This window comes from Andrographis paniculata, unplaced genomic scaffold (genome assembly GCF_009805555.1).
Source record: "Andrographis paniculata isolate CXL003 unplaced genomic scaffold, ASM980555v1 Contig37END, whole genome shotgun sequence".
Classification (NCBI taxonomy): Eukaryota; Viridiplantae; Streptophyta; class Magnoliopsida; order Lamiales; family Acanthaceae; genus Andrographis; species Andrographis paniculata.
In genome coordinates, this window is record NW_026137570.1 from 6500385 (window position 1) to 6511557 (window position 11173).

Sequence of the window (11173 nt, forward strand, 5' to 3'; positions counted from 1 at the left end):
ATCAAAACCACACTAAAATACATTATACAAACCACCTTCCCGTACACTTGTTCTCGACAATCTATCCATTTTTTCCTGCCCTATTACAAAATATCCATTTCATTTTTTAATAATTGTACCATCTACCTTACATTGCAAACACCCTTTAAATTTACAATATATTACACAAATGTCATTAACTTTATATCATACAATACTAATAGGTTAATTTAGTCTTTTTACATTTATTTCTACTTTATCCCAATATAATACTAATATTTCTAAAACTCCGGTGAAAAAAATAAATGGATATATAGATATGAACAGAGAGAGTAATAAATTACATTAAACTAAAGTAAACTAGAGTTAGATTCAAATATGAATACATTTATTAATACTGGCAACAATAAAATGTCATAACATGTTACAAATTGATTGACAATCACAAATAAATGTTTGAATAGCCTTCTAACATATATGCTAACTATATTTTCTTTTAAGCTTTAAAATTCCACCATGTTCGGGATCACTCTCGCCTTCCAAACCAAATATGAACGAATATAAAATATCGGACACCAAATTATTGAGACGTACATACTTTAGGAGACATCGAAACCCCATCATCCAAACACACTTATCCAACACACATCTACAAATGCAATGCAAACATATACATACATATACACATATATATATGCACACACACGAGCATCTACGTCTCTTGCTCAATGGATATTACGAGCAATCAACCCCTCAAAGATCGAATAAAGATCCTTGTTTTCCACGCCAAATATTTCATCGGCTTTTTGGAGGGTTTCCTAGTGCAAATAGAGGATAATTAAATCACACTTTTACGATGAAATGAGTTTTAAAAAAAAGAAGAAAAAGAAGAAGAAGAAGTTTCGAGAAATAGTAGATATTGCATTTGTATTAATATACCTCTTTTGTTTGTTTATTAGCATTTAGTTCCTTCACATTCGCTAGAAATGCTCCAAATTGCTCGAGGGATAGCCGGTTCCTAGTCAAACCAAATAAAGTATTGTCAAAATGATAATTCATTAGCTTTCAATAAAACACCAATATCATAGTTTGTAATTGTCCATTTCGAGCAAGGAAAAAAAAAAAGAAACGAAAGTGATAATTTGAGCTCGAAGAACTTCATCTTTGATACTAATAGATGTAAAAATATAAGATAAATTGCAATTAGCATGAAGCACTTATTGGTGTTTTTCGAGAGGTTTACAATATATAAAATATATATATTCATGTAATATTTACCAAGGATGATTCGATACCAGAAAAATATAATACATGTATATATGAAGTACCTGACTTGTCGGAAGAATTCTTTTCCATCCACACGAGTCTTTCCTGTAGTGTCCAAACAAGACATCATAGTGTTAAATAATGCCCTCGCCTTGAAATCAAACGACTCGATTTATAAAAGCTCAAATTCGAAATTCAACAAGCTTAACCAACTGAGGGGCAAGTTCTAAACTCATATAGTTATTGAAAGTTCATCATAGGTTGATCATCAACACCAATTCTTGGATAATCCACATCACTTTCTTATTTTATTGTGATACAAGATTCCCTTTTAGAAATTTACTCGTAAAGTTCTTCTACAAGGAGGGTGCACTCACCTACTATAGCCTGATGATATATATATACACATTCCATCATTTCATAGAAGATTAGGGCTGAACCCTCGTTTTTCAAAGGTAAATTGTATAATATTCATTTATGTTTTATTTATTATGTGAAATCCCCTGTGTATATTAAAGTATGTACGAAGCACTTTTTTCATCCAACGTTAACGTTATTGTAAATAGAGCTGTTAAACAAGCCGAGCGAGCTCGAGTATTGGTTGTTCGAGCTCGATTCGAACTTGGTAACGGTACAGATTCAGCTCGGCTCGTTAAGAATTCGAACAAAAATAGTGGCTCGAGCTCGGCTCGTACTCGAGCTCAAGTTCGAGTTTGACTTGAATTTTATACATATTTTATATATTTTTTAATATAAAAATTAAATATATTTAATTTTATTCATAATTTTTTATAATAAAATAGTTAAATTTTAATAATAAATGTAAATTTTGATATAAAAAATTATATATTATATGAAATATATAAATATATTATCACCAACGAGTTCAATTGAGCTACTCGCGACTCGAGCTCGAGCTTGTTTGTAAAAAATAATTTTTAAGCTCAAGCTCTACTTGTTTATCTCTGTAAACGAGCCGAATCGAGCTTGGCTCGCGAGCTACTCGATTCGTTTAACAATTCTAATTGTAAATACACAGTTACAAATAAAAGAATATTTAAGACATTTTGCCCCTTTTACTTACAAGTGTGTACTTACATTTAAGGTTAGCAATGCATGAAAATAGTGTTTTGTTTCTACTTTAATATAACAAAAAAAAATATCATACAATAAATAAAACACCGATTATTTTATGCATTTGTAATAGAACTCGGGTGGTTATTATGCAATTTACTCATTTTTTCAACGTGTACTTGTTGTGCTGCTATTTATAAACGGAGAAAGCCATGATAACTAACCCGGTTGGGATCCAGAATCCAAACTTGATGCCGAACCAGCAGTTGATGGCACAGAAGAATATATATTAGACTTTTCATCGAAAACACTTCTTGCTGTCGAAAATGAAAGTGATTGGCGCCTCGGAGATCCCAGTTTTGGTGTTCTTGATGGAGAACCAGATGCAGATAGATGTGGTGGGGAACCGGGAGGTGTAAGGCGAGGTGTGCTTGTTTGGGATCCGATCAATAAGGATTGTGATATCCGTGGCCTAACTACTATACAATAACAAAAATAATAATAAGGAGATAGATAGATGGAAAGTCATGGCTAGAAAAGCTTGAATAAGAAGAAAATAGGAAGAGAACAATTAAAGAAGAGAATGAGCATACCATCTGTTTCGACATCTTCAGGGTTGGAATTTCCGGTATCATCATCTGAGAGAACTCAAAAAACTGACAATTCAGCTAATCATGTAATTGAAAATTCCTATGAGAGTATCATAATACTTATTATCGTAAATTTCCGGTGAAGGCACACCATTGCATTTTAGTTCTACAAGAAATATTTATCTTTAGTTTAGTCACAAATGAGATTAGGTGTAATAATAATCTATGGTAAACATAATTTTAGCACATATAAAACATACTGACAACATATAAAATATTGTGTGAAAATTTGTTTTTATACTGAAATCAATTATAGCAAATATTACGTGGAACTATATTATGAGTTGTCGGTCTATGTGTTGCATTGCTTGTATTCTACCGAGATATTGTGTCCTGAATTATAAAATTTAGTATGGTAACAACTGCCTAATTTTAAAGAAAAGAAAAGTTACTGTATTTATAGAAAAATATACAAGTTCCAATATGAATTTTTCAGTTAACCTTAATGAATCTAAATATTATGGAACTATCATATGTATATGTATATAATTAGTCAAATAATAGTAAACTTTATTATTATAACTGACTTTTAATTGTAGAATAAATAATGCACTTTGTTATATGACAAGACTACAACAAGGAAAGAGAACTTTGTACGAGATAAAAAATGCAATTTTACCTAATTTAAAGAGATAGAAGACATTGTATGTGTTAGATTATGTAAATGATCGACTCACCTAAAAGGTTAATTTAAGGCTCTGATACCATGACCGACTCATCTAAAAGTTCAAACTATTAAGATATGCATCATTTATTTAATTTATCTACAAACGGAAATCAACTAACAACATGCATAGCCACACAAGGCCTAAGATAATTAAAATTAGAAAACCTGCAATGCTTGCTTTTCTTGATGTAATCGATGCACTTGCCTACATAAAGAACAAAAGAAAGTAATTAGAAATTAAAAATATGGCCATTTCTACATGTGAAAGAATATATATATCTTCAAAAGCAATGCATGATTCAATGAGTTGACATCCTCTGCTCGCTCGAGTCTGCAGCCGCGGTTAAACTTACAGGATTGTCTTCATCATCTTGTAGTGATTGCATAAGTTTTTTCCTGAACGCCTCCAACTGCAACAATGAAAACCATAAGAATCTGTTTCCAGATACAAACATAAGTCAAATGACCATTCCACTGATGGATAACAGAGCACAATTCAAGATCTTAAATCATAATCGGGCCCGGAGATGAGCATTAAATACTAGTTTATGTCATTTACTATAATGCAATAAAAATCATGTTTGCAACATAGTTGTCAATTTCGGATAGGTTACATAGTGAACTGACCTCTAAAATGCTATAGTGGAATTGTTGACTGCTATTTAAAAATTTTATAATATATATTATTATATATACAAAATTACAATAAAAATATATAAGAAAATTCCATAAGTTAATCTCATGATCTCATAATTATCATTCAAACCAAAAAATTTGTAAAATATATGTAATAATAGATAGTTATATAAGCGAAAACAATGAGATCACAACTACTTTAATATTCAAAATCTGATAAATAACTTTCTTGGTCGTTTCCACCATCCTCACTGTTACTTTTGTGTGGATATTCATCTTTTCTTCTTTATTTTCAGTATTTCTTTCAATTGTATGTTGTCCCATTGCACAATATTCTTTTTTTAGGGTTAGAAGTATCTAAATATATTATAATAAAATAGTATGAAATCTAACATTTATCAAAAACAAATATAATATTATATTATAAAATATCTAAACCTACTTAAGCATAGTCCATTTACTCTAAACAATTTTATCCACCCAAAAATTTATATCCTTACTTTAATAAATAACAATTAATTTGTCACAATTTTCTCTATTTATCTCATTATAATTTTATTTATTTTTTGATAAATTTTTCATAATACTTCATTTTACTTTTTACCTACTCTACTTTTATATTAATATATATATTTAATCTTCATGTCCAAGCAAAATAGCATAATTATGCCAAATCAATGGAATATAATATATTATTCAATTTAAAAGGCACTCCATTTTGCTACACCACTATTAGCATGCAATTGACAACTTTAGTTTGCAGGAGAGTAACAAGAAAGACAACAAGAACTTTGAATTAGATTTTTATGATCCTCAGCGCCATAGATTCTGCAGGGATGAGTTAGCACACACTGCTGTTCAAACTATATGGTCCTGCCACAAGTCTTCATAATAGAACTAAAGTTGGGACTAAAATCGAAAAGGTACGCCACCATTTGAAAATAAAATCAGCACTTTCAAATGGCCACAGCTCGACATTTTTTTCAACACTTGTCATAAACTAAAAAAGTCAATTTACATCGTTCAACAACAATATTATGGAGCTGAACAGACAATTTGGCCCCCTTTTTACTTATTATCTCACACACATGATGCACACTGCAACTATGAGTTGGCATAATGTGTTAGTAAATCACTAACTAACATCAAGAGTACATTTGCCAGGCTGTGCTACTGTTTGCAAGTAAAAAATCAAATCTTTCAGATGACAGAAATTGGAAGCGATACGCCCGTATGTTGTGGACCTAATATTCAATATACATCACGTAACCCGAGCTGCAAAGACCATTCAGGTCCCCTTCTACTTATTATTAACACGCGCGCACACACACATCAGAAATTAACATTGGGACTAAACTAGCAAGCTACACTTCCCGGGTTGGAACTAAACACTTTGAAATGGCTAAGATTAACTTTTCAACATAATGGGATTGGTACATTTTCGTAGAATTTCAAAGTTGTATATTATTAATAATGAAATTAGGAGACATTTAGAAATGTGGCACAGACCGGACAGACACAAATAAATCCAACATAATATAATAAAATAGTAACATAATTTATACAATACAGAGTCAGGGGAGGGCCCTATCAGAATCGGGGCAGGGCAGGGCAGGGCTGGGCTTTGAATGAGAGTCAAAATCGGAAGCAAGACTTTGAACAAAAACATACAATCAAAGGCTGAACATAAACTTTATTGAAATTGGACACAAATTTGACATACAAGTCTGGTACATCAAATTCATGAGGCTCCAAGTTGTATGTAACCGGAGAAACATGGATGTCATGTTACATTTTATAAAATTTCAAAGTTGGGTAGTATTAATAATAAAATCAGAAGCCTACATAAACACAAATAATAACAATTTAACCTGAAATAATAGTAAACTAATTTAAACATTAAACCAAATAGATGTGTTTTTCTAACAAAAGTTTCTCAATTTTTACTATTTCGACTATGCGTTCCGAAAAAAGAAGTAAATTTTCTCTAACAAAATATCATATCAATATTACTAAATCTTCTCAATCCAAACTAAAAAAAAAAAAGACAGGATCATCTGAATTCCAATTACTAATTCTGAAGACATTGAGAATCCCTATCATAGTCCATGTTGCAGGACTTTCAACGAACCAATTTCCTTAGTTCCAATGGAAATATCTCAGATCCAGCTATAGTTGTCAACATATTCTACAGGTCTTTTAACTTCAATAACCAAAAACCATAACCAGAGAAACAGCCAAAACTACATATCACAAGAACAATGAACCAAAAATCGATCGAATGTAACATAGACATTGCCATTTGAGAAGAAGACAAAAAAACACAAAGATGATTCAATAGCTTCCAAAAAGCATAAAAAATCAGTGAACCAATGAGTACCTTCACAACATCTCTATTGAGCTTCTTCACCGTATTGCTCAGCTCTGCATTTTCCTTCAACAAGCTTTCCTACACATACATACATACATATATATACACGCGTGTCAGTGTGTGTGTTGTATCTATAATGGAAACCGAATGTGAATTCGAAGTTCAGGAACGAACCTTCTCTTCCTGAACGGCGGCGAGTCTATCAGCCGTATCGGCGAGAGAGGCGTCGAGCGACTCGAGCTGCGACTCGAGGTCGGAAATTATGGCGTCTCGTTCATCGAGATGCTGCTGGAGAGCGGCCGCCTCCGACTCGAGTGCGCTGACTCGTGTGGAGAGAGCGATGGAGGTTATCTTACGCGCCACATCGAGCTGCTCGAATGGATCGGAAGGGAGTACCTCCAGCAACTCCTCCGGAAGATCGAACTTCCGGCCGCCGGCGCCGGCGGAGTCCTTGGACTGCATCTTTCGCCTTCCTCTGTTACATTAATTGTAAGATAATAATTATTATAATTATATAATAAAATTGGGTTTTTATAGGGTGCGGGTGAGTCCACTGTAGCCACTAATTTGTGGCCAATGTTTGGATAAGGAGTTGCTTCTTCGACTCAATTTGGTTACCCAATTTATAGATTTTTATTTATTTATTATTATTTTTTTTTAGCTTTTCTTCATCCAATATATTAAAAACATAAAATATATATAATATTGGAGATGTTATGATACTAAATGCAAAAATTAACAGTATGCTCATTTTTGCATTTACTAATCATGATTTAAAAGGATATATATGGTTAGATTATTTGTAAATATGTAAGTAATTGTATTTAAATAGTACAAATATTCGAAATTATGAACTGTAGTCAAATCGAAAATTTCGATCAATTAAAAATATTTTTAATATTTTGTAAATAATTCAAATCAAACCAAATTTTAAAAAAATATATTAAAAATGATTAAACTCAATTATATAAAACTATTTGCAACTATTGCAAACCGAACCTAACTGAATATAATATAATTATTTTTATAAATTTTAAAATTAATAATAAAAATATATTCGATTCGATTCCGTTAACTGGAAAAATGGAGTATAAAAAATCGAAACCGAATTGAATCAAATAAATATCAAATATTCAATATTTGTATCCCAATCGACTTTGTTCGATTAATTGAAAATTTGGTTCAGTTCAATTCCGTTTTTTTGCCTATGCATTGTTCGGTTAGTTCATATGTCTTTTATACTCCCTCCCAAATACCGTGTCTGTTACACTGTAGACACGGTATTTTAGGAGGGGTGTAATTAGTAGATAATTAAAAATGTATTAGTTAAAATAATTATCCTATAATATAACTAATTAGTTTAATTAAAATTAAAAAAATAAAATTTAAAAATTTAAAATGAGATTAAAATGTGTAATCATTTTCCAAAAAAGAAAAGTGACATGGTACGTGGGACGGACAGAAACGGCAACGTGGACATAATATATGTCACGGAGAGAGTATTACATTAACATAGAATAAACTACTAATATCATAGTTAAATTTAACATTATTTTAATTTGAATTCGACATATTACACCATCTATATATTTTTATTTAACACTTCATGTATTATTTATATTTATATCGTATATTATTTTTCTCTTTATTTAGCACTTAACAGTCGTCATATAATATGCTCCTCTGTCTGTCCGACAGAATGTATTCTTTCAATTTTTTTTTAGTAAATTTAGAAAATATATAAAATAATTTTTAATATTTTTGTTAAAAATTACTTTTGAATAAGATTAAAAAAAATAGTAAATAATATATTGAATTGGTACCGTGAGAATATATTATATCCACTTACAAAAAGCCAATAATTTAATATAAAATATTATAAATTATATTTCGGAAATAATTCTATATACTAATATAGAAAAAAAGATCTATCTATAAAATACAAAACAAACAAACTTTAGACTTTATTTTAGATATTATTTTTATTTCAAGTGATGAGTTTTTAAAAATATTGACAATAATGAAAAATTGGATGTTTAGTAATTTTTTTTAATGCTAGTACAAAAATATTTAATGTTATTTTTTAAGAAATAATAATATTACATAAATAATATCTAAAATTTTAGTAAGTGTATATGTAAATACTTTATTTCTGAATAAAAAATATTTATTTTTTTATTTTCGTCCGTTCAAATAAAAAATATTTATTTTGTTTTTTTATTTACTTCGTGTTTTTTTTTTAAAATAAAAATACCTTCTAATTAATATTATGGCTATTTTAACAAAAATCCCCCACCTCCCCCCCTCCCTCCAAAATTAATATATTACCCACACTCTTTATTTCTACATTATCTATACATTTTTCATATAACATAAATTTTACACTACTTTATTTTATTATATATTTATTAAATACTTATATCCGCATAAAAAAGAAATAAATACATTTGACTCGGCAAAACCGTGTAAAGAAAAAGAGAAAATTGCATAAAAGGTGGAATTGAATTTTTTTTATTAAATTGGATAAATTACTATTCATCAATTTTTTTTAAAAAAATATCAAATCAAATATCTATTTTTTTATTTTTTACATTATATTAAAAATTAATTTTACATTCAAAATATCACATCCCGCGTCTATTTATATCACTGTCATACTACTATTTCAATTCAAAAGCTTTAATATTTAAATTATAACTCAAAATCCAAACATCCAAACGAAATCGTCTAATATGTCGCCTCCTAAGTGTACCCAAAATTCTATTATTTTAGTCCCTCTGTCTCGATTCAGATAATCAATTTGGTTAGTAATACAGTATTTTAAATTAATAAATTATTAATAATAAATTATAATACGATATTTTAATAATGTAAATTAATAAATTATTAATAATAAATTATAATACTATCTTTCATCCTATGAAATCAGCTCAATTTATTTAACATTAAAAATATTCTTATATTTATTTATATTTAAAAAATTAATAAAAATATTTTTATCACTTTTACGTTCATCTGTACTACATATTGATATAATAATTGATAGTATTCAAAGATTAACATAAAAAAACTCATTAAACTCTTCTTATGAGACGAAAATAATATTATTTTATTATTTTTTATATGAGTAATATTGTTGGTCGAATTTGATGCGGTCTTGCCAAAAATAATACTTGACTCTGCAGCAGTTTTGAATGAAATGATTTTTAGTGTGCGGTATAATAAATTGTGTCAAAAATATAAATTATATTAATTTTAAATTGAATATTTGACTTTTGATTTATTGTAATAACTTTTTGACTTTTTATAATAAGTATTCTGAATTTTATTTTATTTTTTGTATAAAATATTTTGTATTTATTATTATTATTTTTGAAGAATATCATAATCAATATTTTTGGGCAACAATCATAAATCTATTTTGTAGTGCATTAATTATAATAATAATAATAAGAATAAGAATGAAAGTGATTGGAACATTTCATCACCTGAGGAATGCATATTAAATGCAGTAGCATTGTTAGGTAAAATTAAATTCATTTTCAAGCAATAAATTAAAGATTTTTTTTAATGAAAATAATAAAGAAAATATGATATTTGTGCTTTATAAAATTGTATAGAAAATATAAAAACAATGAATGCATATTTTAGTTTATTTTTTTTAAGAAAAACGTGTGAAAAAAAATAAGTGAAATAACAAAGCTGTGGTTGAATATTAAACATTAATTATTTTTTTTTTAAAAAAAATTGAAGATTATTAAAAATAATATATAGCATCAAACCAGTATAATTAAGATAACTAAATAATATAATTAAGATAAAAAATAATAAACAATGAAATTTATAATGTGATTAAAGTATATAATTATATTTTCTAAAATAAAAATGACAAATAATGTGGGATTCACGAAACTATAAATAGTGGACATAAAAAATGGAACGGAGAGAATATTAGGTTTCACTGTATATATATATATATTGTTTGTTCTATATTTAATAGATCAAATACAAAACATAAATAAACAACACATAATATAGTCAAATATTGTACAATCTAAAAAAAATATATTGTACAATCTGAATTTGATTTTACCTTAGGGTTTGTTTGTTTGAAGAATTTTACCAAAATCCTACTATTCATCCAAAAATTTTTCCCAAAAAATATCAAATCAAACACCTATTTTTCATTTTTTATATTATACTAAAAATAAATTTTACATTCAAAACATCACATCATACAACTATTCAAATTCAAAATTTTTACTATTCAAATCCCAACTCAAAATCCAAACCCCCAAACAAACCCACCCAAACCCCCAAACAAACACACTATCCAATACAGAAATTTTCATTCAGCACCATAATCCATCCATAAATTTTATCATTTTTAATAGGCTTCATTTCGATAAAATATATATTACTCCCTCCGTTCACTTACAGTGTTTAAATATTTCTATTTTGGGACGTGCAATTACAAAGTTAACATTTCATTAAATACCCTACTTTTTTCCACAAATATCCTTACTTTAC

At 28.4% G+C, this 11173-nt stretch overlaps 1 protein-coding gene across 2 annotated transcripts; it reads right to left on the bottom strand.

Annotated features, from left to right (window-relative positions):
- Nucleotides 1–345: 345 nt before the first annotated feature.
- LOC127250613 (uncharacterized protein At4g15545) lies at nucleotides 346–7145 on the bottom strand. 2 transcript variants are annotated; one of them, XM_051273982.1, is made up of 9 exons: nucleotides 6818–7145; nucleotides 6653–6721; nucleotides 3990–4046; nucleotides 3802–3841; nucleotides 2913–2957; nucleotides 2544–2795; nucleotides 1308–1350; nucleotides 919–997; nucleotides 346–797 (listed from the first exon to the last, which is right to left on the bottom strand). In XM_051273982.1, exons 1-9 carry the CDS (start codon nucleotides 7103–7105, stop codon nucleotides 705–707), a joined length of 966 nt encoding a protein of 321 aa, XP_051129939.1. In that variant the 5' UTR covers nucleotides 7106–7145; the 3' UTR covers nucleotides 346–704. The 2 variants fall into 2 exon arrangements, with proteins under 2 accessions (XP_051129939.1, XP_051129938.1); XM_051273981.1 differs by having other exon boundaries at nucleotides 2544–2798; nucleotides 6818–7143.
- Between the last annotated feature and the right edge of the window lie 4028 nt (nucleotides 7146–11173).

Excerpts from the sequence above, each read along its gene's own strand:
- LOC127250613 (XM_051273981.1), bottom strand. The coding sequence starts at position 7,105 with ATGCAGTCCAAGGACTCCGCCGGCGCCGGCGGCCGGAAGTTCGATCTT. Across the intron at positions 6,722-6,817 it reads CCGCCGTTCAGGAAGAGAAG|GAAAGCTTGTTGAAGGAAAA; the intron begins GTTCGTTCCTGA and ends ATGTATGTGTAG. Across the intron at positions 3,842-3,989 it reads AAGATGATGAAGACAATCCT|GCAAGTGCATCGATTACATC; the intron begins GTAAGTTTAACC and ends TTCTTTATGTAG.